Genomic DNA, 19,748 nt, shown 5'->3' with positions numbered 1-19,748 from the left:
AAACGTTCCACAAGTTGGCAGCTCTCACAGGGAAGCTAGTGCCACCAATTTTGGCAAGTCTAAATCTGGGTACTACCAGGCAGTTGGAGTTGGCAATTCTCGTGGGTCTATTGGAAGTTTTTATTTTTATTTTGTCCGTCAGGTAACTAGGAGCAGGGATGTGTGCTCTATCTAGTTTGTCTTCTTGTGGTGAGAATGTTGGGTGTGTGACGGACAATAATGCCATGTATCCTTTTTGCTAGTGTTCCATCTAGGTGTTTGTATGTGCTAGCTAAAGTAGTTTCACCAGACCATACTTGGTTTGGAATGCTCAGTCTTTTGGCTCGTCACCTGTCTGCCCATCTCTCGTCCCATCAACACTTCAACTGTAATCTTGAGCCTGGAATAAAAGCTACTACACTAAGATGCGGTCTCCTTGTTATTACAAACATACTATCCAGGAAGAACATGAGGGCTGTACCAACATCCAAACAGTGACGAGTCCTCAACTCCTGAAGCGGGATTAAGGAAGAAGGTAGGCAAACAAATGTCCTGACTTAAATGAAACAGGGACAGCATTTTCGCAACAAAACAAAGGTGAGCAGAGTCCCGAGCACAACTGTGTCTTTATGACAAACAGTCAAAGGTTCGCCAACTGACAGTGCCTGGAACACCAATCCTTCTAGCTGAAGGAACAACCACAAGAAAAGCTGTTTTCTAAGAAACCAGCAGGAATAACCAGTGTAGTCAAAGAATGAAAGTGTTTATGACAGTGACCTGCCTATAACAAGTTTAAATCCCACACTGGATGAACTGGTTTGCTGGAGTTGAGGGGGAACAGGCGACAACCCATCAAAATCCTGTTGGATCACAGAATTTGGGAGGGAGAAAAAAAGCATCTTCAGAATTTCAGTTCACTTTCATGGCGGACAGGTGTGAGGAGAATCAATATGAAGCCCTGCTTCTGCTTTTTTACATATGAAAGACAACATATCATCTAGAGAACATGCCAGGTTTTCCAAATGTTCTAGAAATTCGTTGTTGACGTACCAAGCACCTAAAGACATTGATTAAGGAGAAAGATCTTCACTCTGATAAAGTAGATTGCGTGTGAGTCAGAGATTTATTTTATTTTTTGTATTTGTAAAGCGCCTACAACCCGGAGGCATCGAAGCGCTGTTTCAAGATGTCTTAGTTACGTGAACAGAAGGCATTGTATAGGTTACATGAAACAAGTGCCTTAAGGAATAGTCATACTCAAAGGATGTCTTAGTTGCGTGAATAGTAGGAAATGCTTAGTTACAGAGAGAGCATGTGTCTTGAGGAGTACAGTTATACATTTATACAAATATGGTACATATAAGACGGCTGGGTGATTGGCAGTGATTCTACACAACCAACAGTGTTTTAAGTGCTTTCCTGAAAGCTGTATGTGACTCAGTGCTCCCGAGTGAGGGTTTGGGGGGGGTAGCAGATTCCAGTTGGTGACCTCAATGACTGGGAAACTTGATCCACCTGCTCAAGCCCCAACACTTTTGGGGATGGCTCAACAGTTAGTGTAGGCTGTTCTTGTGGGTCTGTTGGTGTGAGGTAGGGTGAATCTCAGAGTAGTAGCGGGGTGCTGAGTCATGGAGACATTTGTGAGTTAGTGCCAGAGTCTTGAAAATGATACGCTCCTTGATGGGGAGCCAGTGAAAAGATTTTTCCGTGGCCAAAATGTGGTCTCTTCTTGAGATGCCAGTGGCATTGTTTTGTACCGTCTGGAGTTTCCTAATGTTTCTAGCAGAGGTACCTAGCAGCAGTGCATTATAATAGTCAAGTCGGGACCCGATAATTGATAAATCAGAGGGACCCTTGCCAGACATCAGGTACAAGAACTAGAACCTGGCTGGCCACCATTGCAAAATTAAAATTAGTGAACACTGGGAGGTGTTCCAAAATGTATGACTGGTCCTGTGAATCAGGGAGAAGGGGGGAAAGGCGTAACCCTTTACAAGAAATCCTCAATGTATCCCCTGTAGCTTCAGAGCTCCTGCCGATCCACGAGGCAAAATAGAGGCACTTGCTGAGTTGAGTGGTAGACAGATCTATCTATGGTTGACTGCATCACTGAAACAGGGAAGAAAGAACTTCCTAGTGGGAGATGTTCTAAGCCTAGTCTCTCTGGGCCAAACAGGGCCTGAAGCATGGGACCTGGAAGGAGTTGGCAAGGGCCACAATGGCACCCTGCTCCACATGCCCTTCATCTGCAATTTTGTGTCCCAAGAATCAACAAGCCCCTGAGCAAGTCTTGTGGAAATCCCAGAAGTTTGGCAGTTCTCAAAATCAAATGCATGTCCAAAACTGCCACCTCAGTAGCCGACAGATACGCTGTATGCCACTGACATGACAGTCCTCTCTCTTCGCACAGACTCCACCACTGCCTTGCTGCACTTCGAGACCCTGGTGGGGAGGGGTGAGGCACTGCAAGGTTGCCTCCTATATTACCCCCAAAGGAAGGATACCACAATCTAGCAGCAGGCATTAACCCATTGAAAAGAAATCCCATGGGTTTCTAAGGGTGGGGAGCGTGAGAAATCCCTCAAATTTTTGCTCTGGCAAGGGGAGCTTTTGGGTTGGTTAAATAAAGTGGCCAAGGCCAACTAGAGCTGTTCCTGGAGCCAGACGACTCAGGGAAGGGATCAGTGACCAGGTTGCCCTGAAAGAGATTGTGCTTAATAATTATGTCTTTTGCAGTCGATACATTCCTGTGAGGCAATGGAACTCTTGAGAAAACCTCATCCCAGCAATTCCAGTCCCCACCTGGGCATCTAAACTGAGGTGTGGCGGCACATGCAGAATACCACCAGTGCTCCAGTCCCAAACACTACAAACACAAGGAGTGGGGCTCGTAGCCTCATAAGTGACTGTCGATGCTGGGGCGAACTCATAAAAAACAGTTGGACACTGGTATAGACGGAGGGAGAACGGACACCAGGCTGAGGGCCAAGAAGAGAAATTATTTGGAAAATTAAAAAAATAGAAACAGAAAAATAAACGTGTTATGACAAGGTTACAGACCAACTGCTACAAAGACGAGTACAGATGGGAAAAGCCAAGGATGGTGTCTAGAAATGAATGAAGGACAATATATTTTTGCTCACGCAAGAAAGTGCTCCAACCCTTTTCATGAAGGATGGAATATCCCAAAGGTAACCCAGAAGTATTGAGGAAATGCAGAAGTACAATTTATGACTTGTTTGATGCATCAGACGTTCTTTATCCGAAAGCAGTGAAATCACTTGCAGCAGTCTCATCTATCACCAACTGCAACATGTTTAGGTGTTGTGGAGATGTGGTGATGAATCTTACAGATGCCTCAATAATTCCCAGCCTAAAGTCTCCTCCCAGGAAGCCAGGAAAAGGCAGATGCTTTCTGATACCAACCTTGGGGGTGGTGTTCGATGGGAGGATCACATGGGCGGAGAAAAGGTCCAGCTGAGTGAGAGGAGTCAGTGGGACGAGACCCAGTAGTTGTCCTTTCACAAGATGCACATAAATAGGAGTGAAAACAATTACAAACTCCTATGTTTTGGAAGAAATTCAAATCCTTCTAAAATGCGGGAAACAAAGCGAAAGACCTCTCTGAGGCACAAAGGTACAGTGAACGAAAGTCTATGGATAATAACAGCTTAAAAGAATTGCCTATCCCTTCTCAATCAAGTCTGGTGACTAATTCTTCTGAAATTCCTTTAAAGAACACTGTGAGGAACAAACTTGTGTTAAAAAGTGAAAATCATACTCAGGAAACGAACTCATTAGGGACTTCAAGTACCATCATTCCCCAAGTACTGGGACGAGGAAGAGGATGAAAGGAGGTGCAATGTTGCAGGAGTAGTCAAATCATTAACACAAATGACCCACATCTGAGGGAGACAGAGGCTTAAAAAGCACCCTCATGTGCATGCCAAGAGAGCCGGGGAAGTGCAGTACTAGCAAAAGCAGGAGCAGCGTGACTCGTGCAGGCAGCCCAGACTGAAGTTGGAGGAGAGAGTAGACGCAGGGACTTCTGTGTGGCAGATTGCAGCTGCCGGTCCAGAGAGTCTGTGCCTCCTGGAGTCTGAAGGGCGGAGGTCACACAGCGGTAAGCGTGCAGGAGAGAAGTGTTAGGGAGAATTCTCTGTTTAGGCTGAATTTCCTAACCTAGAGAGTCCCCCAGCAGCTTTGCTGGATTTTTGGGGTTTATTTTTTTTCTCCTGCCAAGAGTAAGACTCTTTTACCCTCACTCTGGGGCATGATTTGAGTCTGTTTCTTTGAATCTAGATGTGTTTAATGGGCTATGGGGTCTTTTACTCCATAGGGCTTCATGTGTTTTTGTGATGTGTGTTACACAGCACCCTCCGTGCAGTAACACAGGGGTGTCATAGTGACCCCCCCAGTATAGACTCCATACCCTGGGACTGACTACTGTCTCCCAGGGCATGTAAAGTCACCATTGACTTTACTAGTCTTAAATTCTGAACAGAACCAGTACAAACCATCATATTGTGGACGTACTGGCTGGGGCAATTCAATTGCCCCGGGGTCTGTTAGTCGAGGGGGCACGTCTCCGTCCCCCCTGATCGAGTTTTGGCTGGTGGCAGTGGATACTACTTTTTATATTCAACCGCAAATATTTTCCTATGGGATTTCCCATTGTTTTAGGCTACTATCTTTAATGATTTACGGTAGCCTAGAACATACAGCCAGTTTATTTAATTAATATTAATTCTCCGGTTGGTATTTTTTTGCCAAAACTTGATTCTAAAATGGCATTTGTGTTCTCTTCTGTGACTCCAACCCAAGTCGAGCCCTTTGTTCCACTTTTTGGCGGGCTTCTCCACAGAAGCCCTCCAAAGTGGTGCCACTCTGTCTGGGGTACTTAGGAGCGGTGGAGGGGAATTTAGGCACCCTGGACTGAGTTGCCTAGGCAACTCAAGTCGCACTCCATCCTGATTGGCCCAAGTGGTGAGCCGGCCGGCTCACCACTTAGCATGTTTGAGTGACAGCTAGGCTGAGTGAATGGGGGTTTGCTGCATAAAAGCAGGGCTTCGGAAGTCGCCACAGGACCTAAGAATCCGACGAGGGAGAAGCTGAGCCGACCTGCCATGACACTACCACCGGTGGAGCCCTGCTGGACTGCCTCACCACTTTTCCCAACGACAGAGGAGATCTCCCGCCGGAGAGTCTTCTTCCTTTGACTGGTGGGGATAACCAGTTTCACCGTCTTTTCGCTTTCCCGACGTACCTCGTGGCCGCCTTGCCCGTGCCAAGCACCCCGGCAACCGGGATACCACGTTTTACCACGACCGCGAAACAAAGGTACCACCTTTAACCGGAAAACTCTGCGGCTGGTTTCTGCCCTGTAGTGCAACAACCTTCATCTTTCCTCCAAGTCGAGATCTTCTCTTCCCCTGGACGACGACGCAACTTGCACCCACTACCAGGAACAACTGCCACCGCTGGAGGATCCTTCCCACTTAAGGTACCGTGTCCCGCCTGGCTTCCCTTGCTACCGACTATACGGGGTAGATTTAGCCCCCGGCTTTCGAACCTCGGTTAGCCTGGGACACCCTGGCTAAACTTTCCTAAGCCTCTCTAAACTCTTTTTGAACCCTCTGCAAGACTTTCTAAGCCTAGTGTAACTGTGTGATCTTGGGCGCATTTGTGCTCTGCTCTCTCTAAGAGGGGGCCCAGCCTTTGGACTTTGGCTCACCAGTGACTTGTTCTCCTGCCTTGCTAATAGTGTTCCTGAATCTTAGAGTGGTGTACCTTTCCATATTCTGTCTTTTTCCCTCCCTTTCTCACAAACTTATTGGAGTGCAATCTAGTTAAGCGCTCACCTCTGTATGAAAATAATTGGTGTTTTACTGTGACTTATCTGATAAGGAAAAAAAGGGTGTACATATTACAATAGTAACTGTGTTTAGAATATTTTACAACAAGAGTGCTGGAGTGTTTCAAACAAACAGTGTGTTTTTAAATAATTAATTATATACTTTGATACCAAAGCTCTGGTCAGTGTTTGCTTGTATTGCTGTATCTGAGTGCCTATTGTGTATACTTTGCATACTGCCTAACTCTTCTTGAGGGAAGTCTGACTGCTCAGCCACAGCTACCAGGTAAATCTGGATGGTACAGACTGCTACCAAGTGGGTTTACTGCCAACACCTGTAGTCTTAAATCTTTTGCAGTGGTCCCTAAGGGAACTGCACAGGTTTCTGCCTAACAAGAAGCTTGCCCGTTGGAGACCTGTTTTGCAGAGGCTGTGCATCGGGAAGCGAAGGCAAGCAAAGCTTTCCTTTCCAGGAGGCAGTCTCAGTTGGCTGGCGTGCATCCAAGGGCCTCGAGGAGGTTTCTGGTGGCTGCCATGCATCAGAACACCTCTGGAACAAGAGAAGCTGCAAATGCAGTCTAAATGAAGCAGTTTGTCGAGAAGCAAGGAGCCATAGAATGAGAAGTCCTGCAAGCGGAAAGGGGAATGGAGGCGCATGTCTTACCCGGCGAGTTCACAGGTTTGTATTAACACCGCGGGACCCCCCACACCACCCCCTCCCCCCCCCCCGAATCCAACCTTGCACGTGGCCCAGGCACGCTTTCGGCGAGTGAGCAACGCTCACGTAGAAGTGAAGTTCAGAGCTCAATTTTGAAAACCGAACTATTGAACAGCAGTAGACATGACATTTGCATAGGAGAGACAGTGATTCCCCAAATTGATTTCGAATCTAGTGAAAGGCAACATATTGTAACCAAGGCGAATGACTAATGTTGAAAGTGTGAGCTTGTGGAAAGCACAGCAAACCAAGGGGGCGGTATTGGTAAAAGCTAAGACCTACAAGCATTGGCCAAGCCAAGAGAGACTATTGGTAAAAGCTAAGACCTAAACGCATTGGCCAAGCCAAGAGATTAAAACCCAGGCAAGCACAATGTAGTCAATATTGCCAATAGCAGAAGGGGGCTAATTAAAGATCCACAAGCTGGGAGAACTATTGCCCTTTCTTTGTCCAGCATATGATGAAAGCTGGCATAAACTCACATTGCCAAGGGAGAAGCAGAACGAAACCCCATCTTTGTCAGTCATGTTTACTAGTGTACAGGAGAAACAAGAGTGGCAAAGAACAAGTTCCTTACCAACTGTAACGTTCTTTCAACTGGATGTTCTTCCCACGTATTCCTCATCTTAGATATATATATTCGCAAGCTTGCTTGCTTCTTCGGAAATTTTTCGCCAGAGGGTGCGGTGATCAAGGCCATCGAGCGTCGACATCATCCATCGTATAAAGAGCTTGAGCCGCGCCCGTTGGTTCAGTTTGGTTTTTTGATCTTAATGGTCGCATCAGTTGTACTTTGTGTCGGCAGATGTCAGGCTCTTAAGGAAGTACAAGTGCAACAAGCTTAAGAACTGTACGGAGGGGTAGGTTGGGAGGGTCGATGAGGAATATGTGGGAGGAACATCCAGTCGAAAGAACGTTAGTTGTTAAGTAACTTGTTCTTCGAATGGATTGTGTCCTCCCACGTATTCCTCATCTTAGATAGACTCCCATAGCAGTTGTAATTTAGAGGAGGAGGGAGCACCATAGTTCTTTAATTATGCAAAGAATGAAGGACAGCTTTAGCAAAAAGGCCTCCTTGGTAAGAGGTGGTGTCTAAACAATGTTTTGCAAAGATGTGCATTGATGACCAAGTGGCCGCAGCACAAATGTCTTGCACTGGGACACCCCTCTGAAGAGCCATAGAAGTTGCTATACCCCTGGTTGAATGAGCCCTTAAACCTAGTGGAGGCTCCTTCCCAGCCAATTTGTAACATTCAGAAATTGCTAGGATAATCCATCTGGATATAGTTTGCTTGGACACACCAAGTCCCAATTTGTGTCCAGTATACCAGACAAACAACTGATCTGTTTGTCTAAATCTTTCTAACTTAGATATGTAGAAACTGAGAGCCCTCTTAGGGTCTAGTCTGTGAAATCTTTCCTCCTCTTTGCTAGCATGCGGAGGAGGAGGACAGAAAGATGGTAAAGTGATTTTCTGTGACAGTGATTCCCCAAATTGATTTCGAATCTAGTGAAAGGCAACATATTGTAACCAAGGCGAATGACTAATGTTGAAAGTGTGAGCTTGTGGAAAGCACAGCACAGCAATCCGAAACTATTTTAGGTAAGAAGAAAGGTTTGACCTTTAAAACAACTTTGTCTTTGTGGAAGACTGAGGAGGCTTGCAAGATAGCGCCTGCAACTCACTCACCCCGCGGCCTGAAGTTAGAGCCACTAATAACAGTTTTTAAAGTTAGGTGCCTTAAAGGGCAAGAATGTAAAGGCTCGAACAGGGCACACATAAGAAACTTAAAAACTAAATTTAAATCCCAAATGGGAACTTGGAAAGGTGTAGGAGAGAACACATGTTAAAATTGGATAACTAAAGGCATTTTGAAATATGAAACTTCCTCTGAGGAGCGCTTGAAGATGGATAGCGCTGCCAAGTATCCTTTAATAGTTCCAAGCTGGAGCCCCGAGTTGGCTAAATGTAATAAAAAGGAAAGCACCATGGGAGTGGTACATTGAAAAGAATCCACATTCTTATCCCTGCACCAGTTACTGAATTTCTTCCAACGACACCGGTATAAGGATTTTGTTGCTGGCCTCCTGGCCGAGAGCAAAATCTCCATAACGTCATCCGGAAGGTCTCAATCCTTATATCTCAACCTCTCAGAAGCCAAGCGTGAAGGCTGAGTGTCTTGACCTCTGGATGGAGAACTCAACCTTCCTCTTGCGAGAGAAGATCCTCTCTTAGTGGAAGACGTATTGGAGGGCAGAGGGACATGTCCAGAAGGTCCAGGTACCACGTCCTCCTGGCCCAATTCGGGGCAATCAGGATCATGATTTTCCGGAACTTTCTCAACCTCCTGATTACGTGAGGAATCACAGGGACTGGAGGAAACACGTAAAGGAGTGGAAATATCCAGTCCACTACGAACAAGTCCCCTAGAGCTCCTCCCGGGGGAAATTACCTTGAGCAGTACAGTTTGCACTTCCGGTTGCCACCGGTCACGATCAGATGTACTTGAGGGGTTCCTCAAGGGGCAAACATCTCTTGAAGGACTTCCTGAGCTAGTTCCCACTCGTGGGAGACTGTGCTCTGCCTGCTCAGAGTGTTCGCCCCCGTGTTCAGCTCTCCGGCTAGGTGAACTGCCGATAGAGAGATTCCTTCTTGCATTGCCCAGAACCAGAGCTGTATTGCCTCTCTGCACAGTGGGAGTGATCCTACACCTCCTCTTTTGTTGAGGTAATACATGGCCACTGTGTTGTCCGTCATTATCAGGAAATTCTTTCCCTGTGCACAGAGGGCAGAAAGGCTTTCAGCGCCAGTCCGATTGCCCTCAGCTCCAAAAGGTTGATGTGTAGTTTGGACTCCGATGGAGACCAACGACCGCCGATTGTCAGATCTTTGGTGTGGGCTCCCCACCCTGTGAGGCGTCCGTCACTACCGTTATCTCTGGCCATGGTTGCCAAAAAGGTTCCCCTTTGAGGATATTCTCTTTGCAAGTCCACCATAGGAGATCTTGAGCCACCTTGGTCGGGACTTGTAGAAGGTCTGACATCTCCCCTGCAATTTGGGACCATTGAGTCCTGAGGGCCCATTGAAGGGATCTCATCCTCAATCTGGCTTCTGGCACCAGAAAATTGCAGGATGCCATAAGGCCTAGCAACCTTACGAAGTCGAAAGCCGGTAGATGTTGGGCATTTTGAATTTTTTTTACCATCTGCAGAACGTGGTGAGCTCTTTCCTCGGGAGGCGAGGCTTTCCCTGAGGTGGTGTCCAGGACCGCTCTGATAAATTGGAGTATTTGGCTCGGAATCATTTGCGACTTCTTGTAATTGAGGGAGAAGCCCAATTTGTGCAGGAAGTGACTGGTCATGGCCAGATGTCTGTGGGTCAGTTCGGGTGAACTTGCCCTGATTAGCCAGTCGTCCAGATAAGGGTAGATGTAAATCCCCTCTCTCCTGAGATTCGCTGGCACAACCGCCATTAATTTGGTGAAGACCCTCGGGGCGGAGGTCAGCCCAAATGGCAGTACTCCAAACTGATAGTGAGATCCGCCAATTGCAAACCTCAGGTACTTTCTGTGTTTGGGATGGATTGGTACATACAAATAAGCATCCTGAAGGTCTAATGAAACCAGCCAGTCCTGAAGCTGAAGAGCCTGAAGGATCTGAGAAAGGGTTACCATCTTGAACTTTTCCTTCCTAAGGAACTTGTTAAAATTTCTCAAGTCCAAGATGGGTCTCAATCCTCTGTCCTTTTTGGGGATGAGAAAATACAGGGAGTACCAACCCTTGTTCCTCTCCGCTACAGGTACATGTTCTATTGCACCTTTCTCTAGCAGGGTTAAGATCTCCTGCACAAGGAGCGGGTCTGGAATTTTTACAGAGTTGGCTCCCGGTGGATGATTTTGAGGCCTTTGATGAAAAGGAAGGCAGTAACCATGGGTCACTAGCTCTAGTGCCCAGGCATCCGACGTAATGCCCCGCCATACATCCAGATACTGAGAGATTCTGCCTCCCACCGGGGTCTTGTGGGTTAAGGCCTCAAAATGGCTTTGCAGCGGCTGCAAAAGTGGCTGAGGAGGTAGTAGCCGCTGCTGTGGCTGATCTAGCACCTCTCCCTTTTCCACCACGAAAGGGTTTTCTTTGTTGTCCCCTCTGACTGGCCTGCCCTCTTCGTTTTCCAAAAGAGGAATAGAAGCGAAAAGGGTGACTCTTCCAGGAATATGACCCTGTGTAAGAGTGCTGCTGAGGTCGTTTTATAGCAGCGCTGAGCGACTTTGCTGCCGCTTTCGTGGTCTGCAGCTTCTCCAAACTCTCATCCGCCTTGCTGCCAAACAACCTTAAGCCGTCAAAGGGCATATTAAGTAACCTGAATTGTACATCAGATGCAAAACCAGATTTTCTTTGCCATGCAAATCTACGCAGGACTGCACTAGATTCCATGGAACCGCTTATGCTCTCTGCAGTATCCAGTCCTGACTTGAGGCACTCCTCCAAAGCCTCCTTTCCGTCCTTAACTATCGCCAGGACACCATCCCTCTGCTCGCCCTCCGGGATGTGATCAGCCGCTGCGTCTAAACAGCTCCACAGGGTATAAGTGAACCTAGCTAATGTGCAAGTCACATTAGTAGACTTAAGAGCCATACTACCAGAAGTAAATGCCTTCCTTGCCCAGGCATCAATCTTTTTATCGTCCCTGTCAGGGGGCATACAGGGATAAGCTGACTGTCTATTTGCAGTCGCAGCCTGTATTACCAAACTTTCGGGTGCTTAGATAAGTACTCCGGACCTGAGGGAGCAGGTCTATATTTTCCTATAAATGTCTCATTCACAGCTGATATAGATTCAGGTGTTTCCCAATTAGTCATAACTCTCTTTTGGAGAGCTTTGTGAAAGGGAAGGACTGGGTCTTTGAGGTCCTTCATCTATGATGTCTGTTAAGTCATCCTGGTCATATCTAGGGGACACTGATTTCCACCCCATAAATTCTATCACCCATCCCATGAGGTTTCTATACCCCGGTTCTGCATGGTCTGTAGGGTCAGGCCTTTCAAAATCTACCTCAGGTGAGGTATGTAGGCCACTGGCCGATTGTAGAACGTCATAAATATCTGAAATCTTTCCCTAGTCCCAAATCGAACTCCAGCAGAAGTAATGTCATCATCAGAGGTTTGGTCCTCAAAAATAGCACAGATTAAAAAAATTCTTGTCTGGGCTGAGGGTGGAAGACTTTTTCTGGCATAGGTGGGACAGACCTAGCTTTAGTTGTAGTTGTCATTTTGGAAAACCGGCATGAGAGATTTCCCCGTCAAAGGCGTCGATGGAATCGACAATGGCTTCGACGCATTCGAAGAAAACCCTGAACGTGTCGAGGGTGGCTTTGATGTCAAGTGAGGCTTTGATGCTGAGGCCGAAGGTTTCAATGCCATTTTGGGCTTCAACGGACGCGTCAAATCGATAGTCGACTTCGACGATGAAGACGCCATTTTGTCTTCAGCAACCTTGATTTATGCACCGAAGGTTTTTGTATAGTCTCATGAGGCGCTGGAGATTCATCGTCCAAGGACGCCCTAGACTTTTTGTCGTATTTAGAGTGAGACGTTTTGGATTTCCCTCTGTCACATTTAGAGTGACCAGGGGTATGCTCTCCACGTATCTTTGAGGGGGTTGGGCCCGCCTTCTCAAAAATGTTTAGCATTGAAGCCCTAAAGGCCTCCCATTTTTATTTGGGGAATCATGCTTCGAAGGACAAGAAATTAACCTTCCGTCAGGCGAAGAAGACGAAGATCTATGATGTCGCTTTTTTGATCTTTTGGATGACGAGGAAGACTTCCTCGAGCGACTTTTCGACCTCGATCGCCTCATGACGAGATTTACGTCTAGATTCTCTCGAGTCTTTTAGTCTTTTAGCAGACTTGAAAGACTCTTCCCCCACTGCTAGCTTTCCTTGGTGTTCCTTAAGAGCCTTGTTCGACATCGCCTGACACGACCCGCATTCGTCCAGTCGATGGTCAGGACTAAGGCACCAAAAGCAGTTACGGTGAGGATCCGTAATGGACATTTTTCTTCCGCATTTGGAACACTTCTTAAAACCCGTCTTGGGTGTAGTCGGGGTAGAAGACGACATTCTCGAAGTATGGAAAAACTGACACGCCGTTAGATACACAAAGCAGAAGCTCGGAAAAACGGAACGGAACCAATGGGCGCGGCTTGAGCCCTTTATACGACGGATGACGTTGATGCTCGACAGGCGGCCTTCGAGAGACCAAGCTACGTGGCCTCGAGCACAGCGCCCTCTGGTGAAAAATTTCCAAAGAAGAAGGCAAGCTGGCAAATATATATATCTAAGATGAGGAATACGTGGGAGGACACAACCCATTCGAAAAGGCTGCCCTTCTGGGTAAAGGATATCCAGATGGAGAGGAGCATCATTTGTAGAAGAATATTAAAGAGCACCAAAGTGAATCTTGTTTTTCCTGAAGAGTTGTTGCAAGTGCTGAAACTGCAATTTGTTGAATACTGTGAAGTTGTTGTGAATCTCTTGTCCGTTGATCTAAATTACAAAACCACTGTTAATGTTAAACTCTGTTCGGGCAGGGGAGTATACATGGATTAGACAAATGTAAAGGAGCTTTTGGGTCGATATCACTTTATGCCTCCGCGACCTGGTTAATTGCAGAAATTTGCACTGTCGCATTGGTGTGTCATAGAACGGAGACTTTGAGTTCCTCGACTCCGTTTGTTAAACTCAAAAAACAAGCTGCTGTGACTGCACCATATTACTGCGCCAGAAGAAAATAAGGCTGAATCCAGGTAGGGTTATGTGATAGGAAGGTTTAATTAAATTGCCCTATAGATTACACGTGTTACGGCAAGGTGCCTTTCTCAAATCAGGGTAGAGCTCTCAAATCAAGTAGAGCTCTACTTCGCCACGACGAGGGACGCGGAAACAACATTTTCAGTTGGGATTGATCCCATTTATTACATCTTCAGTAATGGTTACAAGAAACAATCCTGGATATCCCTGATTTGAGAAAGGCACCTTGCCGAAACACGTGTAATCTATAGGGCAATTTAATTAAACCTTCCTATCACATAACCCTACCTGGATTCAGCCTTATTTTCTTCTGGCGCAGTAATATGGTGCAGTCACAGCAGCTTGTTTTTTGAGTATACATTTATTTAACATTTATAGAGCGCTCACACAGCCCGCAGGCATCAAGGCGCTGTTACAGGAATTGTTTGTTCTTCTTAGTTGGGTAATTGTGTTTTTTTTTTGTCTTAGTTACGTATTTATAACGCGCTTAAACACCCAGAGGTTTCTAAGCGCAGACCCAGGGATCGAACCTGTTGTTGCTTCGTGTCGTCTTGCTTCCAAGACGCGCATGCTGCCGCTGAGCTATCCTCCCGGGACAATGGATGACAAACCTTTGGAGAAGTATCCCTGGCATGGGAGTAAACCAGGTAGAAGTTGAACTGCTACAAAGTGGTTCTGGCAGAGACTATTTTGGTTGTTTGTAGTCCTAAAAGGAAAAAGAGAGTAAAACTGTTGCAAAAGGCATTATATTTCTTTGGAAAATGTTGTGGAAAAGCATACTGAGCAAGACAATTGTTATTGCTATTGATGAACTGAGAACTTTTTCAAGGAGGAAGAAACGCCTAATACTTTCTGTTGACAAGTGGAAGTGGCATAAGGCGGTGTAGGAAAGTTTGTTGCACCCCAGGATTTCCTCGTATTCTTTTGTTGAACTGGGAAGTAGAAACCGGTTTAAACCGCGGGATAGGGAATTCACCCAGGTTGGGGAGAGGGACTGGTTACATTGTGGATTCAATCATTGTTTTATAACTGCCATGAATTTCCTTATTTATTTGTTATATGTATACATATGATATGATATGATATGGTATTTGTAACGCGCCTATACACAAGTGTTTCAAGGCGCGACGAGGCAGGGAGGGAGGGAAACAAGGGGAAAACAGACAAACGATCCTACTAGGCCAGGTGTCATTCAGATCGCGCAAGTGCAGAGGTAAGGGGAAAAGGAGGAAGTGCAGGGGGGAGGAGGTGGGGGGGGAAGTGCAGTACAAGGTAAGTAGCGTAAAAAAAAAAAAAAATAAATAAAATAATAATAAATAATAAATAGAAAGGGCCAGCTGGTGGCAAGTGCGAGGTAAGTGCAGAGCAAGTGCTGGGAAAGGGGCTGTAGGGATACAGTGACAGTCCCACAGTGCAGGGGGAGCCGGGGAGGCAGTGCAGGTGGAGAGTGGCTGGGCCCTGGACCGAGGTTGCTGAGAGTGGCCCAGATGCAGGTTTGAGCTGAGTTCAGTGGGGAGTTAAGCAGGATTAGCAGGGGAGAGGGAGAGAGAAGGCAGAAGCGAAGAGGAAGGTTTTGAGGTGCTTCCGGAACCGGAGATGGTTCTCCTCAAGTTTCAGGGAGGCAGGAAGGCTGTTCCAGAGGGAGGCCCCTGCTGCGGAGAGAGATCTACCCCCAGCTCGTTGCTTCGAGAAACGGCTGACCATGAGGGAGTTGGAGACGGATGAGCGAAGGGCTCGTGAAGGAAGATATTTAGGAAGAGAGAGTTGGAGGTATTTTGGTCCCAGGCCCCAGAAGGCCTTGTGGACAATGCAGAGGGTTTTGAACTTGATCCTCGCGGCCACTGGGAGCCAGTGAAGAGATTTCAGTCCTGGAGAGATACGGTCCCTGGGCTTGAGGCCAAGGACAAGTCTCGCAGTTCTGTTCTGGATAAGTTGCAGAGGGCGGAGAGTGGAGGCAGGCAGATTAAGATAGAGGCTGTTACAGTAGTCCAGCCTTGAGAGAACCAGGGCTCGAGAGACAGTGAGCTTCTGGGGGAAGGAGAGGAAGGGAAGAATACCTCTGAGGAGGTGCAGCATGAGGGACAGCTATCCTTTGTTAGTGTTTCCTTTAGTTTATTTTAGGCAGGGAAATCTTTGTGAGGGTAGGAATAGTGAGGCGTTTATCCAATCTTTGAAAATAATAAAATGGCATTTGTTGAGAAAACTTTGCGTGTTCTGCCTCACATTTCTGACTCCTCACAATTTAAAAGATGAAACTACACAGGAGGTTTTATTTTTATTTAATTTTATTTCTTTTTTTTTAACACAAAGATGCAAGTTGCTGCTAAAAAACAAGAAGGAGGCGATAGGGCACAGACCCGAGAGATTCCACACATCATAGGCCAATGATGAGAGTGCAAACCTGAAGACAACCATTTGTGTTCAGAAACAATCAACTACAAGTCAAAACTCAAACAACAAGATCATGAAGGCGTGACAGGAGAATGGTATAGCAGATAGTATTGAAAGTCACAGTTAGAGCCAGAAGATCTGACCTCAGAGATGAGTGCCATCTATCTGCAGTGTGAATTAACTAAACATTAAAATTGCAAGCAGCTCCCTCTATGGAAGGGTTACAGCCAGCATGTGCAGGAACCAAAATGTGACATGTGCCAAATTCAGCGGAATCCAAAATGTTTTTTTAAAGAAGCGGTTGAACAAGATAAATTCAGAAACAGAACATATTATTGCTGTTGTAAACTAATAGTGCCAGAGCCACCCTTCATTCTATATGGTCTCATTTCACTGCATTTTTAAAAGACATTTCTAGAATCTATTGTTTGGAGAAGATGTACTCTCCTACCTGGTTGTGTCTTGTTGGGATGGTGCGGCCCGCCTGCCCCTGGCAGCGGTGGGGGACTTACCCCCACTTGTCCAGTACTTTGTGCTGGATTTGCACAGGTCAAGGCCCCAGTCGGCAGTGGTTGTCCTCTTTTTAAGAGCTGCTTCTGTTCTTGCTGGCGAAAGCGTGGAGGCACCTCACGGGGCAAGTAACGGGATGCAGCTGGCTGCTGGCCATTAGTACATGCGCGCTTGCCATTGCTGCTGTTGGTAATGGTGCTGGTGGAAGTGCTGGTATTGATACCGGCAGGCAGGGGCTGGCTTGAACTGGTCTTCGTAGTTTCTGGCACTGGGAGAAAAGGCAAAGGCGTAGTCACGGGTTGGTGAATACAAACAAAACAAACATTAGACCAGAGGAAATGCTGGAGACATGAGTTTGTAGTGGAGTCTTCACTGATTCCTTGCCAGTCTGTTTAAGTGTTTATAGTACCATAACCCAAGCAATGACACTCATAAGCACATGATTAGGAGAACATGCCGAAAAAGGAAGCCAAACAAACAGAAGTATCTCCCATTTAGATTCCTCTTAAAATGTCAAAAGCATTTTGACAATCGACTTAGCTTACTAAAGCCGTACGAAACACAAATAAAATCAGATCTTCAAGAGAATGTTTACAATCAATACAATCAGAATAAGGAAAAACCTTTAAAATCAGTGAATCTTTTATGGGGTGTTCAATTATTTCCCAAGGTAGTATATCAAAGCAGTCAAGGCTGGGAATAGATCGAGAGCTAATCTAGAGGTCAGAGAAAGGTAACAGGAAAGACGTGATCAGGGTACTAACTAGATGAAAATAGTGAACAGATTGATGGCTGACATTTGCATATTTAAGGGGGGGGTGAGTAAGATGCGCCCAAATGTATGCATCTGATGAACAGTCCACATTCCAATCACATTCCAATCACAGTCGTGGAAACATGCCAGTAAACATAAAAAACAATTTATATCACAGAAAGTGGATAATGAAGATTGGGAAGTATGACCTGTGCTTGCAGGCAGGTGAAAAAACGCAAGAATACTGGTAAGGTAAGTACAGTTATGCCGGGCTCGCAGGTACACTGGTGGGAAGGTAGGAACAAGACCGGAATGACAAAATTACTCACCATAGTGACTATCTTACGCCTAGTCCATAGTCCCCTTTCCTCCATACTTGTGGGACATTCCGTCCTTCGGGGCGGGACAGGAGCACTGTTGTAAAAAAAAAATAAAAAGCCTCAAAAATAAAATGTTTTGTCCTTTTTATTTTTACGTGGGGGCCACCGCACGTGACCGTAACCCCACCTTCCAGAGCTCCGCCCCGCACATTGCCCTTCAGTCCTTTTCTATCGCCAGGTCTGAGACCATTTAGCAACAATAGAGGATTCTTATTAGAGGCGGCAGCAGGCGGGCATATGATAGAAATGGAACTATGGACTAGGAGTAAGATAGTCACTACGGTGAGTAACTTTGTCATACTTCTACGTCCCGTCCCCTTTTCTCCATACTTGTGGGAGATTCCCAAACACGAACCATAGGTTTTACGGTGAGTGGAAATTTCCCTCATTGGAATACATTCTTGAGAACTGCCTGGCCGAATTGGAAATCAGCCCTGGAGCTCAGGTCTAGACGGTAATGCTTGCAAAAAGCCGATGGGGAGGCCCATGTAGCCGCCTTGGCGATGGACTCCCAAGGGACATACTTTTGGCAGGCAACAGCAGCCGCTTTTCCACGAACCAGATGCGCATGGATGCCCTTTGGGGGTTGAAGGCCTTGAATCTTATAGGCCTCAGAAATACATGAGGCTATCCAGCGGGAGATGGATAGCTTCAAGGCTGGTTTCCCTTTCGGGTCCCCAAATGTTACAGCGCTGTGAGGAGCTTCGGAGTTCACTCGTTCTATCAAGGTAAAACTTGAGGGCCCACCTGACTTCCAGGTTGTCCAGAACTCTCTCGGCATCAGAGGCCGGGTTCGGGAAGAAAACTGGTAAAGAGATCGACTGGTTCAAATGAAAATCAGTAACCACCTTAAGAAGAAAGGAAGGATGAGAGCGAAGCACAATCAGGTCCTTGTGGAAAGTGAGGAACTGATGATCCACAGAAAGTACTTGGAGCTCGCTTACTCACCTTGCCGAGGTTATTGCAATCAGAAAAGCAACTTTACAAGAAAGGTACTTAAAATCATTAGTGGCCATGGGTTCAAAAGGCTTATGGCATAAGGCGGCGAGGACTACGTTGAGATCCCGTTTGGCATGAGGAGCCCGAACCGGCAGGAAGAGAGGAAGAAGACCCGCAAAGTGTCTCTTGATGACTGGATTAGTCAATAAAAAAAAGAACAGCTGTCTGTAGACAGGTAGGCCGCAATGGCGGACCAATACATCCTGCATGACAGTGTCGATAGAAGCATGCCTGATCTTATATGATAGGTTATTTATAATGTGCTTAATACCCAGAGGTTTCTAAGCGCGTACCCGGGGATCGAAATTGTGTTGCTCCGTGTCGTCTTGCTTCCAAGGCTAGCATGTTGCCCCCGAGCTATCCTTCCGAGACAATCAGGATCGAGCTCTGTGGCCAAACACGAATGGCAAAAGCGGAGCCACTTCTCCTATATTGAGTCCTTGTGGAAGGTTTCCCGGCTGCTTGGATTATACGCATGTTGTCCTCAGACAGATTGAACGGCAAGTTGAACGATTGTGGGGAGGGGTGCAGCAGATGGTGATTGCTCTGGTGAAGAAAGTCTGGAATCTGCGCTAACCTGATTGTGCGAACAGCAGACCGGTGCCGCAGTTCCAAAAACCAAAACCTGGCTGACCACCAAGGGGCTATGAAGAGGAGAGTGCAGTTTGACGCACTCCTGAGTTTGCAGAGTAACCGATGAATCGGTGGTAGTGGAGGAAAAGCATAAGCTTTCATGTTGTCCCACAGGATCTCGAGTGCGTCCCCCAAGGAAGACGCTTCGTGCCCGTCCCTGGAGGCATAAAGAGGAAGTTTCCCGTTTGATGATGTCGCAAAGATGTCCACGTCGGGAGTGCCCCATTGCTGAAAAATGTTGGTGAGGACATAGTCATTCATATCCCACTCGTAACTGGCTGCCGATTGGCGGCTGAGGAAGTCTGCGGCCACACTGATGTGGCCCGGGATGTGTACAGCTTGAAGCCAGACACTCTGCTGGATGGCCAAATTCCAAATTTGAATGGCAAGGTCCATTAGGAGAAGAGACGTGGTGCCCCGCTGTTGGTTGATGTAAAATATCGCAACAGAATTTTCCGTGCGAATACGGACCACACTGTTGGTGATCGTTGGTTGGAAATCCTTGAGCGCCAGAAAAACTGCCAGGAGCTCCAGGTAATTGATATGGAACCGCCTGTCTTGATGCGTCCACAAACCGTACACCTCGAGGTGACGCAGTGTCATGCCCCACCCCAGATGGGAGGAGTCTGTGGTAACCGTCACTTGTGGGCAGGGATCCTGGAAGGAGGTCCCCACTGAAAGGTTGCTGGCAGACGAACACCACTGAAGATCCGCCGTCATGC

At 46.7% G+C, this 19,748-nt stretch overlaps 1 protein-coding gene across 11 annotated transcripts in view; it reads right to left on the bottom strand.

Annotated features, from left to right (window-relative positions):
• TNRC6C (trinucleotide repeat containing adaptor 6C) overlaps positions 1-19,748 on the bottom strand; it is a 1,467,646-nt gene that overhangs the window by 1,130,138 nt on the left and 317,760 nt on the right. For all 11 annotated transcript variants that reach the window (XM_069654647.1, XM_069654638.1, XM_069654641.1 and 8 more), the window contains exon 4: positions 16,202-16,528. In XM_069654647.1, the coding sequence (XP_069510748.1) occupies positions 16,202-16,528 (327 nt within the window). The remainder of the gene's footprint in view (positions 1-16,201; positions 16,529-19,748) is intronic.

This window comes from Ambystoma mexicanum, chromosome 3q (assembly GCF_040938575.1).
Source record: "Ambystoma mexicanum isolate Mex_15411 chromosome 3q, UKY_AmexF1_1, whole genome shotgun sequence".
Classification (NCBI taxonomy): Eukaryota; Metazoa; Chordata; class Amphibia; order Caudata; family Ambystomatidae; genus Ambystoma; species Ambystoma mexicanum.
The sequence above is the reverse complement of the archived record's forward strand: the minus strand, read 5'-3'. Positions and strand labels throughout refer to the sequence as shown.